General features: G+C 42.0%; 1 protein-coding gene and 1 long non-coding RNA gene across 3 annotated transcripts in view; one reads left to right on the top strand and one right to left on the bottom strand.

Moving 5' to 3' along the window:
* The window catches only part of flnba (filamin B a), a 54,054-nt gene extending 40,082 nt beyond the window's left edge, over positions 1-13,972 (top strand). The window contains exons 30-49 of one of the 2 annotated variants that reach the window (XM_026306994.1): positions 141-294; positions 759-948; positions 1,038-1,285; positions 2,095-2,178; positions 3,003-3,108; positions 3,748-3,888; positions 4,346-4,474; positions 4,693-4,866; positions 5,285-5,443; positions 5,519-5,722; positions 5,877-6,029; positions 6,140-6,262; positions 7,359-7,625; positions 8,050-8,187; positions 8,289-8,404; positions 9,918-10,050; positions 10,186-10,362; positions 10,816-11,034; positions 11,228-11,437; positions 12,276-13,972. In XM_026306994.1, the coding sequence (XP_026162779.1) occupies positions 141-294; positions 759-948; positions 1,038-1,285; positions 2,095-2,178; positions 3,003-3,108; positions 3,748-3,888; positions 4,346-4,474; positions 4,693-4,866; positions 5,285-5,443; positions 5,519-5,722; positions 5,877-6,029; positions 6,140-6,262; positions 7,359-7,625; positions 8,050-8,187; positions 8,289-8,404; positions 9,918-10,050; positions 10,186-10,362; positions 10,816-11,034; positions 11,228-11,437; positions 12,276-12,463 (3,313 nt within the window). In that variant the 3' untranslated portion in view covers positions 12,464-13,972. The remainder of the gene's footprint in view (positions 1-140; positions 295-758; positions 949-1,037; positions 1,286-2,094; positions 2,179-3,002; positions 3,109-3,747; positions 3,889-4,345; positions 4,475-4,692; positions 4,867-5,284; positions 5,444-5,518; positions 5,723-5,876; positions 6,030-6,139; positions 6,263-7,358; positions 7,626-8,049; positions 8,188-8,288; positions 8,405-9,917; positions 10,051-10,185; positions 10,363-10,815; positions 11,035-11,227; positions 11,438-12,275) is intronic. The other variant, XM_026306995.1, reaches the window with a different exon arrangement.
* LOC117152655 (uncharacterized) lies at positions 6,024-12,369 on the bottom strand. The gene is made up of 7 exons (XR_004463080.1): positions 12,257-12,369; positions 11,203-11,466; positions 9,851-10,412; positions 8,331-8,459; positions 8,047-8,184; positions 7,348-7,637; positions 6,024-6,971 (listed from the first exon to the last, which is right to left on the bottom strand). It is a non-coding gene; the product is annotated as an uncharacterized LOC117152655 (long non-coding RNA).
* Positions 13,973-14,264: the final 292 nt, after the last annotated feature.

Below are 14,264 nucleotides of genomic sequence, written 5' to 3'. Positions count from 1 at the left end.
CTTCACTTCAGGAAACCCACAGTAATGTAATGTCAAAATCAGCAAACAGACAGTCCCTTTATTAAACGGTACTGGACTGCTCAGAGCCACGTTGGCACTTTACGAGTATCGTCTGTGGTAACTGTCTGTGATCTTTTCAGTCCCTTCAAGTTCCGTGTTCTGCCCACTCATGATGCCAGTAAAGTGCGAGCCAGCGGCCCCGGGCTGACCAGCGGTGTCCCAGCAAGCTTCCCTGTCGAGTTCAACATTGACGCCAAGGACGCTGGCCAGGGCCAACTGAGCGTCCTCATTACCGTCAGTAACACACACACTCGCATTAAAATATTCTGTCATCAAGTCAGTTTTGTTTATATAGACCAAGACCACAAAGTTTCCTCAGTGAGCTTTACAGTGAAAATGTCCCAACAAACCTTAAAATAAAAATATGATGAAACAGACGAGGGATCTCTCTGCCAGGACTTACAGATGTTATAGATGTCATTTGTACAGAAGAGAGAACACTGTAGCTTTTCAGTACAGACAGCAAGAGCATGGACCGTTTCCAGTTTTACACCAAGTCAGTCTGGTCGACAGTCCTGTGAAGAATCCTGTTTCATGTTCACTTTGTTCAGACTGTTTCAGGTGTTAATTATACTTACACACAGTTGTTATACTGACAAGTGTTTCTGTTATTTTGTCCACCCATTTAAACCACTGAAGCTAGGTGAAACCAGAGTGACTCCAGCTTATAACAACAAGCTTCTCTTCCTCCACCTCAGGACCAGGATGGTAAACCTAAGCAGCCCAGTATCCATGACAACGGTGACGGTACATACCGCGTGTCTTATATCCCCGACCGTGCGGGCCGGTACACCATCGTCATAAAATACGGTGGAGACAACATCCCTGCATCGCCCTACAGAGTCCGTGCCACTGCTGCAGGAGACGCCAGCAAATGCACCATCACTGGTTTGTCACCAACCTGACACCGAAAAACAAACAGAGGTAGTTTAAAAAAAAAAAAAAAAAGTAATGAATGTATTAAACTGTATTCTTAGGTCCTGGTGTGGGCCCCACTGTGGCCATCGGCGAAGAGCTGGGCCTGGTGGTGAATGCAAATGGTGCTGGGAAGGGGAAGGTGAGCTGTGTGGTGGTTCAGCCTGATGGCAGCGAGGTGGAGGCCGAAGTACTGGAGAACGAAGACGGAACCTTCGACATTTTCTATACAGCGCCAGCTCCTGGGAACTACGTCATCTACGTCCGCTTTGGAGGAGAAAACATCCCCCGCAGTCCCTTCAAAGTCATGGTGAGGGAGGGAAGCAGAACTGATTTCATTAATGTGCCATTTAAGGGATTCAGAGTGGTTGATGTAAGCACAGGTGTTCATCTCAGATAGTATCCAAGATTCAGCTCCTTACACATTTTGTTTACAGACTGCAGATTTGATCTTTTATTTGTTTTCTTGTCATCACAGCAATAACAAACTGCTCGTGCAACTGGCTGGAGTTGTATAATAAGTTACTGGGAGCATAAGTCTGCAAATGTCAAATTTGGTACATTATTACCATCATGTGTTAAATAGGCCTGACATGTCTCTGCCCCACTGCTCTTCAGGTTATAGGGCTGGATTTAGCCATGATAAAATATATAAATTGTGCTTAGCATGTGTCACAAACTGATGGCCCTTCACAAGTCTCACTCTATCACATGAGGAAACAGATGTGATATTAGGATTCTTAAGAGCATGACCTTAATGTAGTTTATAGTATCAGAATAGAAAACATAATACTGTGCAAAATTCTAGGCTCATTGTTCTTTATGACTCTGGCTGGATGTTTGGGGCAGATCAGATACCTCCTTATGGTGATAAGTGCTGGATGAGAATCTAAACATCTAAATACCTAAAATCATTGCACAGTAGTGCAGATGATTCCTCCCTAATCTGGCATCTGCACTTCAGGTCAGCTGTAGTATGTGACAAACAATGAGACGTGATGGTTTGAGAATATGGAGGAGCCTCCTCACAGATGTACAGATGACGGGCAAGTGGATCAGGCTGGTGTGTGTGCGTGTGTGCGTGTAGTCAGATGTTAACCCTTACTATTGTCTCTTCAGGCTACAGATGAGGTACCTATGATTCAAGAGCAGACGTCTCTACAGCAAAAGGCCGCTCCTCCCGGAGCTGGCTTCCAGCCCTGGGTACCCCCTAAAACACACACACCTACTATGAAATACATAAACACATACACACTTTTAAATGTAGTGGGTGAAATTAACCTTTAATGTTCATTAACACATGAACACCCACATTTAAACAGACACAGATTGCGCACACACACAGTAAGATGTAGACTCATAACACAAACATTTATGCTGTACACACAGACAATATAAATACAGGTACATGTCACATTAAACCACAAACACACTCTAAAGTTATCCTTTGAGACACACACATAACATTCAAAACACAGTAGGCACAACATACACACACATAAACATATAACACATGTAGACAAAGTAAAAGCAGGTACACACACACTCCTTTTGGAGAATAGCTTCTGGGTAAAACCCGACATGTTTTTCCTCGCTCGACTGCTTTGCCTCATCCAATCATCGCTTCTCTTTTTTGCCTCAGCCAATTGGATCACAGAAAACTTTCTATCACTATAAAATAACCTCCAGGTGTGATGCAGAAGGTGTTGCTATGGTTCTGGGTGTTTAAGGAGTTTGAATTTTTTCCTCCAGGGGTTTTGCTGCTGTGGTTTCTTCTTCTCTCCTCTTCCTCTTCAGTGCACTGTTCATCGCTGTGGCTGCATCACAGAATCATCTCATCATCCTCCCTCTTCCTCTAACCTCCTTCCTGCTCCATTGCACTACACTTCCCAGGATGCTCCTGTGTGGGCAGGGCTTGGATGCAGCAGCATGTTTTTAATGCAGGTTGCTGAGAAGGACATGGGGTTGTTCTCAGTGATGAATGACTCATTAATATCTGTGTGTCTCTCTTTGTCCGTCTACTCCAGGTGACATCAGACAACTATAAGCCAATCAGCAGCAGCGTTAATGGAAGCGGCTTCAGACCCTTCGACATGGTGATACCGTTCTCCTTCAAGAAGGGAGAAATCACCGGTAAGGAACAGGCAGATGCTCCAAGTTCATTTTGTCTCCTGATTCTTTCCCAGGTGTCGTAGCAGATGTTACATTAGCATGGTAGTCATGTCCACAGGGAAAAAAGGTTTATTTTTATACCTTTCAACAAAAAGTCAATATAGCATAAAAACATTATTAAAGATATAGATACCGAAGAAGCACAAGAACAAAAATAATGTTGTTCTGTATGTTAAAATGTGGTCGTGCAAAATACATTTTGCTGATTCTGAAGTGAAAAGATGTAAACACAATCCCAGCAGCAGACAGACAAATGTTAATGTGCTGTTACTTTTTATGTGAGCAGTTTAAAGAGTAATTGTGGCACCATACTGAGTCTGTACTTACTAACCCCCCCCTTTGGCAGATATCACAGCAGGCTTTTTATTGTATGTTTTGAGTTTTCACATGCTCTTTGTTCCAAAACTTTCAGCTTAACTTTCTTTAAGCAGATTGTGAGGTCTGCTTTGAATTGTGGTTATGTCATAGGAGCCAGCCTCCTTTCAGTTTCACTTTCTTGACTGCATAACAGATGCATCCAGAATGTGCTGATATTTAATGGAATCCATTCTTCCCACGGTCAGCACAAAAATGTCAGAAATGTGTTTCTTTGTGTCACAGGTGAGGTACTGATGCCTTCAGGTAAATCAGCTCAACCACTGATCACAGACAACTTGGATGGGACTGTGACAGTGCAGTACTCACCCACAGAGGCTGGCCTGCACGAGATGCACATCAAATACAATGGCACACACATCCCAGGTCAGCTCAGCACAACGCACAACACACACACACACACACACACACACACACACACACACACACACACACACACACACACACACAGTAGCTACGTTGTTATTGTTCAGTCAGGTCTATGAAAGGATAAGTGAGACTCCTGGTGTCCAAAAGCAGAACTGCAGCCTGTCCAGCACAATGTCATACTGATATTTACCGGTCAATCTCTTCCATAACTGGGACAATCAATTCTTTAGGACCGGGCTTTGTGCACAGGAGACCTGTCATGTTGAAACAGGACAGGGCTGTCCTCAACCTGATGACGAAACTGTTTTCTACAATACCTTTGTAATGTGGAGCAGTTTTACTGTAGACCGAAAGTTAAACATTTGCAGACTGAACACTACAGATAGTTCCAGCTTGAGAGTCTGATTTCATCAGTCAGGTTTTAATTGTAGTTTTAACACTTTTATGTTTGCAGAGTCTCCCCTTCAGTTCTATGTGAATCACATCAGCAGCCCCAACGTCACAGCCTATGGTCCTGGACTGAGCTACGGTGTCGCCAACAAGATGGCTACATTCACAGTGTACACCGATGATGCATCTGACGGTAAGGGGTGGAGGGCTAGCAGCAGGAATTGTGATGAGTCATAGTGCCACGTGGTTACTATAGTTACATATTATTCTTAGTATTTGTTATGTTGAAGTAGTCACTGTATTTATAATAGTAATAATAGAGTGGTAAACTTTCTTAAAAATTTTATTTTAATTACATTATTGGTATAAAGCTGCATGTCAGTCTCACCAGCCATCTGTCTGTCCCTCCAGGAGGTCTGGACTTGGCCATTGAGGGCCCATCCAAAGCAGAGATCAGCTGTGTGGACAACAAAGACGGGACATGCAGCGTCAGCTACCTGCCCACTCTGCCTGGAGACTACAACATCCTGGTCAAATACAATGACGAGCACATCGCTGGCAGCCCATTCACCGCCAGGATCACAGGTCAGCCTGCGCGTGCACGCACGCACGCACACAAATGTGAATCCAGGAGTTACAGTATGAGGATTTCATATGAAGAATTCTAATACTGTTTCATTGGTGTGTAATTTTATTTTTTTCTGCTTAGAAGTGATAGTTTCAGAATCAAGCATTTGTAGTTTCCTCTTTCAGAAAGTAGAAGCTGTGTTCAGTTCATCTTCATTAAAGAAACTGTCTCTCTCAGCCTTTTATAGACAATCTGTCTCACCTTAAAGAAAGACTACTGTTACTAATGGCAGAAATGTAATTTCTTTAATAAAATACCATGGGGCTGAGTCACACATTTGTTAAATTCAAAAGACACTGAACAATGGAAATTACAAACGTTTGCAAGAGATATAACGAATTAACAGCTGATATTCACTGCCTGTGTGTGTTATAGAGGACAACCAGCGGCGCTCTCAGATCAAACTGGGCTCTGCTGCAGATTTCTCTCTGGATATTAATGAGACAGACCTTAGTCTGCTGACCGCCAGCATCAGGTCACCGTCTGGACGTGATGAGCCGTGCCTGCTAAAGAGGATGGCCAACAACCACATTGGTAAAATACACGTTTTAAAGTGAAAAAGGAAATGAAAAACTGTATTTTCTGAGTATATCTCCCTCCTGCCCTCAGGTATCTCCTTCATCCCTCGGGAGGTGGGTGAACACCGAGTCAGCATCCTGAAGAACGGCCGCCATGTTGCCAACAGTCCCATTACCATCATGGTTGTCCAGTCTGAGATCGGTGACGCCAGCCGGGTCAAAGTTCATGGCGACGGTCTCAACCAGGGAACCACCTTCAACAATGCCAGCTTTGTTGTCGACACGCAGGAGGCCGGTCAGTACAGTGAGCATCTATTATTATTTAACATGAACTTCCTGTCTTCTTTCACTTCTAACATTTATGTTCATTGCCATGATTTGAGAACACATCACCAGTATGTATCTGTTCAGTATTAGTTTCATATATCAGTGTGTGTGTGTTTGTGCAGGTTATGGCGGCCTGGCCCTGTCCATCGAAGGTCCCAGTAAGGTGGACATCCAAACTGAGGACTTGGAGGATGGGACATGTGGTGTCACCTACTGTCCTACTGAACCTGGAAACTACATTGTCTCAATCCGCTTTGCTGATGAACACATCCCAGGTAAAATCTAAATGATTCCTCATCATGGCTTCCACTGTTCAAAGAATTTAATTAAACATAATGGAAAATGTTTTTTCAGGCAAATAATTTAAATGTGTGTGTGGCAACAGGAAGTCCATTCACGGTGCAGGTGACGGGTGAGGGTCGTATCCGGGAGAGCATCACCCGACGACAGAAGGCAGCATCTGTCGCCAGCATTGGAAGTGTGTGTGACCTCAGCCTGAAAATACCAGGTACACACAGTCCTTCTTACGTTGCTACTCTGAAGGCTCATCATTGTGCACATGTGTACAGGACACATGCACCTGTGAACACCTCAAACAGTAGTGAGAGTTTGGTTGTTTGGTGTATCCTTCTCTTCTAACACTGTTTCCTGCCTTAAGCTCTGACAAGTCTCTGGTCTGTGTTGTTTCTTACTGCTGAAGTGTGTCAGTTTCTTCATTTGTCCTTTGTCTTCTTTTTCACATCTTTCTTTCCCTTTCCCTACATTCCTCCCTTCATCTCACTCTTCCTCTTGTTTGGCTTTGCTTTTTTCCCTCTACTTACTGTATTTCTGGCTTGATTTTTTTTGTTTTTCTGCCTTTTGCCTCTTCTTCCCTTTCTTCCTCAGTTTCTTCTTACTTTCTCTTCCTCCCCATGTGCAAACACTGCTCTTTCCCCCCTTCTCTTCATCCTCCTTGTCTTTTCCTCCTCTACCTCCAGTGAGCTGGTTCCTCTTGGTCTTGTCTCGTCAGTTCCTCTCTCACACCTCCTCACGCTCCTACTGCTCCCTCTGGTGGTCTGGAAGATCCAGAGCTTCTTCCTCTGCTGTTGTCCAGAACCAGAGCCTCTCTCCAGGCCGTGTCCGCCTTATCTCCGGTCTCACTGGTCTGGTGCTAGCAGGTGGAGCAAGGGCACCGCGGGGTGTTTGGGTCATTGATGCCCACTGCTCAGGGTGCAGTTCTAGGGTAGAGGGTGCGTTGAAACAAAACATGCTTTAAGTTGCAGCCTTTTGTGTTTGTGTGAGAAGTTTCACCACATTTGTTTTTAGCTTTACTTTTTGGCTTTAGGGCTGGTTTGTTAACCTGTCACAATCAGTAGATACATCTTTGTTTTGTTTTGCTCATCAGATTGTACTTTGGATTTCTGTTCTGTTTCTCTTAAGACATTTTAACAAGACATCCTGTTCCTCTCCTTATTTTACGTCTGCCATCTTATTCTTTTTTAGTTTACTACAGTTTTAACAAAATATAAAAACACATGCTTAAGACTATGCATAAAAAGAAAGCATATGTTAATGAGACAGGTAATAAATAGACAAACATTAATAAAATCATACCTTCTTTGCAGAGATTGACATGAAGGATGTCACTGCTGAGGTCACTTCCCCCTCTGGAGCCCATCAACCTGCAGAGCTGGTTGCTGTGGGAAACAACACCTACTGTGTACGCTTCGTGCCCACAGAGATGGGCGTGCACAGTGTGAGTGTGAGGTACAGGGGTGTCCACGTGCCAGGTAGTCCCTTCCAGTTTACTGTGGGGCCACTAGGAGAGGGCGGGGCAGCCAAGGTGAGAGCAGGAGGTCCAGGACTGGAGGGAGCACAGGCAGGAGAGCCAGGTACATATACACCTACACACAAACATTATACTCTCAGGGAATTGTGAATTGACAACTGTACATGCATCTTCAAATCAGACCTAAAATTCTGGCAATATTTGCAAGTGATCAAAACCCACAGTGAATTAATCATATGAACAAGTATTTGTCTGTGTATCAAATGTATAGTATGTATCTTACAAATACTATAATAAAATGGGGAAAAAAAGAAATGTTTGACAAAATGGCTCTGTAACATACACTCAGTAGGTTATTGGTGATTTTAACCCATGAATAAGTATCTATCCTACATGGTCTTAAATTAATAAAGTCAATTTATTGTGGAATTTCCAGTATTGTTCTACGCAGAGCCAGAAAATGCCTGTATTAATACAAAGAGGTTTGTGTACAGTGGATTTGTAGTTTTCTTATTTTCTCTCACCAGCTGAGTTTAGTATATGGACAAGGGAGGCAGGGGCCGGTGGCCTGTCCATTGCTGTGGATGGGCCCAGCAGGGCAGAGATCTCCTTCGATGACCGCAAAGATGGCTCTTGTGGTGTCTCTTACATTGCTCAGGAGCCTGGTAAAGAAGAAAAAAAACAAAAAACACACATTCACACATTCTTAACAGTTGTCAATTAATGCATCTCTCTTACTGAGTTATTCTCACCCCCTCCTCTCCAGGTGATTATGAAATTTCTGTCAAGTTTAATGACCAGCACATACCTGACAGCCCCTACCTGGTCCCTGTCGTCGCTCCGGTGAACGATGCCCGTCGTCTCACTGTTACCGGTCTTCAGGTGAGACATGAGGAGACACCTCCACACCCAGCCTGACTTGCCTTGCTAAAGGACTCTGAGGCACAGTTGCATAAACAATGTGATGTCATAAAGTGGCTTTAAGGGTTCAGCTGATATGGGGTTTTATTCAACCAAACTTGATTATTTAGAATTTAATTTGAGTCCATTTAACATTAGAATCAAATTTATGGTGAGCTGCAAACATCAACACGTCAACTGCTGCAGCTTAAAACAATACTCTGCTGAAATATAGTTTAAAGACCCACCTCCCATTGTAATGTTTTATAACTCAACAAAACGACAAGCTTTAACACATAAAATATATAAGGAAACTGAGAGCTGTTGGGAGAATAAAATGTTTTCAGAGATATTCCTACCACAAGAAGAAGAAAGTGCTTTTATGGACATTCACTTCAGTCTTGGCAACAACTTTGACTTTTTTTTTTTTTTTTTAAATGTAACCCATTATCAGTTGAACCTTGGCAGTTGTATAAGAAGTCAGCTTCAAGTGTCTGAATCCTTTTTATGCAACTGTTCTCAGAACGTGACCACAGCTCGACAAACACACCATTTCTCTGAGATGTGCTTTAGGAAACGAGTCTCAAAAATGGAAATGGTTCATCTTTTTGGACACATTCCTAAAACTGAATTAGGGCTCTACATTATACAAAACGTAATTTCATTTTCCATTAATTGCTTATACAATATTTACTTGTAATGTATATGTTATATAAAATGTCTAAACTATGTGGTAGCTGCAACCATTTCTGTTTGATATCTAAACAACAAATTAATTATTACAGTTATTAAAGATTGTCTCATTTGAGTTAGACTAATCCAGTAAATGTTTTTGATTCTACAATGAAACCTTTCCATTTTGGACACTTGACTGACTTTCAGGTTTGAGAAAATATCACCTTCATACACTGAATTTCACATCAAATAGGGAGATTTCTTATGGATTTGACTAGCTGTGGTCACCCCTCCTTTTGTTTGGTGTGGAACTGCTGGTGTTTCTCGTGTTTCATTTAAAGGCTTTTAACAGCACCATCATCTAGCTCTGCAGAATCATCATCAGCTCCCTGGTTGCTCAGCTACAGCAGACAGAGATGGACCACAGCAGAGCTCCTGCTATCCTCAGAGACTAGTTTTTCTATCTGGACCTGTTCAGTCCGCAACGCTCGTGTCGGTTAATATTGGGTTTTATGGTACAGTCAACACTTAGTACTTAGTAGACTCTACCATAACACTTTCAAACTGTATAGAGGTGCCAACTCTGTTTCTTAACACTGTGGCTGTCTGCCTCTGTCTGCTGGATCTGCAGGAGCTTAGGTAAGAGTAGAAAACTGTCAATAAAATACAGGGACAGATGGTGTAAAATAGAGCAGAGGATACAACAGATGTTTGCTTATTTAGCATTAGTGTTTGAGTGTGTGGAAGTGTTACCTTGTTTTCTTCCCTGCTAAATTGTCTTGAAAACATTCTTGTACACTGTGCGTACAACCTTTGGCAGGAGTCTGGTCTGAAGGTGAATCACCCAGCATCCTTTGCAGTGCGTCTGAATGGCGCACAGGGCAAGTTGGAGGCCAAAGTCCACAGCCCTTCTGGAGCTCTGGAGGAATGCGTCATTACCGAGCTAGAGAGAGGTTTGTGTTTATGAGGTAGAAAGTCACTGTCTGAATTCTGCTTCCTCTTCACAAACATGACAAACGTCTGTCAAGGAGAGATGTGTCCCAACCCTTAGGCACGCTGGCAATAAATCCTTTTGTCCTGTCCTCTAGACAAGTACGCAATCCGGTTCATCCCGAGGGAGAACGGTGTCCACTCCATCGATGTCAAGTTCAACAACTCTCACATCCCAGGAAGTCCTTTCCAGGTCCGAGTAGGGGAACCAGGACAGACTGGAGAGCCTGGTCTTGTCTCAGCATATGGAGCTGGACTAGAGAGAGGCACAACAGGTGGGTTACCTGTGTGGGTCCTGACTGCTAACTGGTTGCACTGTCAGCCTCTATAAAACCAAAGTTACAGAATGCTTTACGATAAAAAAAAAATAAAACACAATAGCTCCATTGGCAACATAAATACGCCTTTTCCACTAGAAAAACCAAACACATATTAACATGTATCCATTAAATATTAAAATAGGTACCTCTTCAATTTTGTCAACCAAATAATCGACTAATCAGTTACTTGTTGCTGTAAACATTCTTATGTCACAAACATGATGTTTGACATTAAAATACAGCTACGTTCTCACAAACCTTTTAATGATGCAGCATCTAACACATATATACACCAGCATTCACCAGCTGGTAAACAATGATTTTGTTGCCAGCTTTGAGGATCACTGAGAACAGAACCACAACAATGACAACCACTGCTAGTTGTAAAAATTGTCTTAAATCTTGCAGGTGCCCAGTCCGAGTTCATTATTAACAACACTAAGGCAGGCCCTGGGGCCTTGACTGTGACCATCGAGGGTCCTTCCAAGGTAAAGATGGACTGCCAGGATGTTCCAGAAGGCTACAAGGTGCAGTACACTCCCATGGCACCTGGAAACTATCTTATCAGCATCAAATATGGAGGACCAAACCACATCAACGGCAGCCCCTTCAAGGCTAAAGTCACAGGTAACATGGAGAACATCACTTGGCTGACCTTCACTTTACTGCTTCATTACACACCAGACACATAAGACAGGCTTTTTAGGGAAATCCCTGTCATTGCATAGCAGTTTTGTAACACATTAGAAAAGATTTCAAAGCTGCTACTACAAGGTTTATCTAAGAGGACTGTACCTGACTTTCTTCACTCTTCTTTTAGGTCCGAGGCTGGTAAATGTAACCAATGCCAGTGAAATGTCGACTCTGACTTTGGATCCAGCACTGCAGATGTCTAGCAGCAGCTTCACCCACAGTGCTATGCCCAGGCCGACCGACTCTGATGCCAGCAAGGTGCTGAGCCGAGGAGCCGGCCTCAGCAAGGCTTTCGTTGGCCAGAGGAGCAGCTTCTCTGTTGACTGCAGCAAGGCTGGTAAGGAAGACGTAGCCTCAGCATTTTATCTGATGGTAGAGAATGTGAAGAACTATGTTACTATGCTTTTTTTTTTTTTTTTTTTTTTTAATATAACCCCAAAACTAAAACTTTTTTGAACTAAACATGTGCCAGACCTCTGAGCAAGATGTCTGCTTTGTTTGATGTCCACTAGCTCTTTGTGCCACACATGACTACTTTCACTTTGGATTACAGTTTTTCAACAAACTTAAAATGTCTGAAACAAAATCTGATCAACGGATACACGGAGCAAACGAACTATCAATAATGCAGATATCTTGCAGGAGATCTCGCCCATGTGTGGTTGACTTCATATGCTGCAGAAATGTATGGCTCTTTGAAGCTATTTTTGCTAGGCCTTAAATAAGTTGAGGCTCAGTGCCCATTTTTCTCAGCCCAATCAACCACTACTATACAGTGATGAATACACACTGAACTGTAAATCAGTCTGTCCATGCATCTAATTAAGTTGTTAAAAGTAAAATGATATTACTGATTAGAGAATGACTATGAATGAAACTATGAAAATATACCTGTCAGTCTAAGTGAAAGCTGGTATGTAGCTGACTTTCACACAGTCCTTTTAATGAGCCTTTTCAGCCAAGGGGTGGAGTGAAACCAACCTGAAAGATAAATTTAAGTTTTCTACCAGCTTTCCCTCAGATTGAAGAAACCACTTGCATTAGTGGTTAAATGTTTCAACCTAAAAACTAGAAATCTAGTTGCCGTGACTCAGCTTCTAGATATAAAAGAAATAGGTAATTCTTAAAAACACTAATATTTGGACATTTCACTTACTTGTTCTCTTGTCTCTCAGGTAAGAACATGCTCATGGTGGGTGTGCATGGTCCTCAGGTCCCATGTGAGGAAGTTCTGGTCAAACACTTGGGTAATCTGCAGTACAATGTCAGCTACCTGCTGAAGGAGCGGGGCAACTACATTCTAGTGGTCAAGTGGGGTGATGACCACATCCCAGGCTCCCCCTTCCATGTCACGGTCCCCTGACCCATTGATCAGGCTGGTGGAGTTGATCAGCTGTCATCACTCTTCTGACACCATTTTGCATTTCTGTTTGAGTTAAAGCAGATACATTAGTTGAACTATATGCTGTCCAATAAACAGGTTACACAACACACTGAGTGCCAATTTGTCAGTTCAGGATTTTCTGCCCTGAGAACTAATTTTTACTTGTTGAAATGCTTCTCAAACTGCTGAACTTTCTTTCAAAAAGGGACAAAGGTGTCTAATTAAAAAACCATTAAAAGCTAAAAAGGAGGAGAAAGACATCTGTGAATGGAAACTGGCACTCTAGTAGCTGGACACTTCTTCTGAAGTGAATCAGGGAGGCAAAATGGTCCAAGTGGTAGATATAATTGGCCTTTAATTGAAACTATAAATGACAGAGGGACAAATTAGCTAACTGGGGGGAGGGCACATCTGAACTGTTGATTCTTGCTGTCCCTCCAATGATCAATTATCAAATTTTGCATGATATGCCGGTTTTATATATTTAGTATGTGACATCGTCTAGACACAACAGTCTGGTTCCTACTGGTACATGACCCCATAAATGTTAAACTGGATTTAAGACCAGTGATGTCAAACCTGTAAATGCTTATCTTTAGAAAAATAAATTGAGTTACCAAGATCTAGTTTCAGTTTACACAGTTCCAAGAACCAAATTAAATTGAGAAACAACTATCAAGTTACTCTGAGATTTCTTAGTGGTCTGTGTACCAGGGAGAAAACCAACCACAAACAACCAACTCTACACAGAACTTCTCAGAAAATACTGAAGTGCTGCAAACAAAACAACTTTGCATAATTTAAAGAAGAAAACTAGTGTGTTTGGTTTATTGTTCCTTCAAAGTGCTGACATGCTAGACTTGCTCTGAGGTGCCAAACTGTATGCGACTACTGATGTTTATTTCTTCTATTGAACCTTAGCTCCTTAAATCATGAGTACATAATGTTGCTATAACTAATCAATGAGTGTTTAAGCTGCAGTCACACTACTGTTTCCTGCACTGTACCACAGACTACTTATTTGTTCGACTTTAAAGTTTGGGGTTTATCTCTATTCTCTGTTGCTACTTCAGGTGCACATTCACATAAACAAATCTGACTTCACCTTATAGCTCAGTTCTGATGTGCTTGGATGCAACAAAAGTCTAAGGATGCTGCATGACTCATTTCTCTACCTGTAACAATTTTTACAGTGTAAACAAAATCAAACACACTGCATTAACATCCAAAAGCAGATCTGAGCTGGAAAACATGGGATCAGATATTTGGTTTGTGTTAAAACTCTGTAGAAATCTAGATGCATCTGCCTTTATGACTTGCCTGGATGTTGCCTAATCACTGCTACTTTTGATACTTAAGGGATGAATGCATTTTTGTATAGGGGATGACGTCTCATTTTGTATTAGGGAATGGGTGTTTTATTGTGAAACTAAGCCCTGCAATAATGTACATTTGATAATTAAAATAAACTGGAATTAAGAACATTGACTTGAGTCTCTCGTTTTTTCATTTTGAAACATTAAATCATTTGTAAGTTTTACTTTGACTTTAGTAAGAGCCTACACAAAAACATGCATATGTCATTCCTGTCACATATAGTTTACATCTACAATTTCTAGGCTGGTGGAGTTGATCAGCTGGATGAAATCAGAAAATCCCTAGGTATATACATGTTCAGTAAATTGCTTAATTTCTTATTACTTGTTTGCTAAATTCTATTATTTACACTGGAGATGTAATTTTATTTCCCTGGTATGTTTATTCTTCACAAAGTGCTTCA

This window comes from Mastacembelus armatus, chromosome 5 (assembly GCF_900324485.2).
Source record: "Mastacembelus armatus chromosome 5, fMasArm1.2, whole genome shotgun sequence".
NCBI classification, from domain to species: Eukaryota; Metazoa; Chordata; class Actinopteri; order Synbranchiformes; family Mastacembelidae; genus Mastacembelus; species Mastacembelus armatus.
The sequence above is the reverse complement of the archived record's forward strand: the minus strand, read 5'-3'. Positions and strand labels throughout refer to the sequence as shown.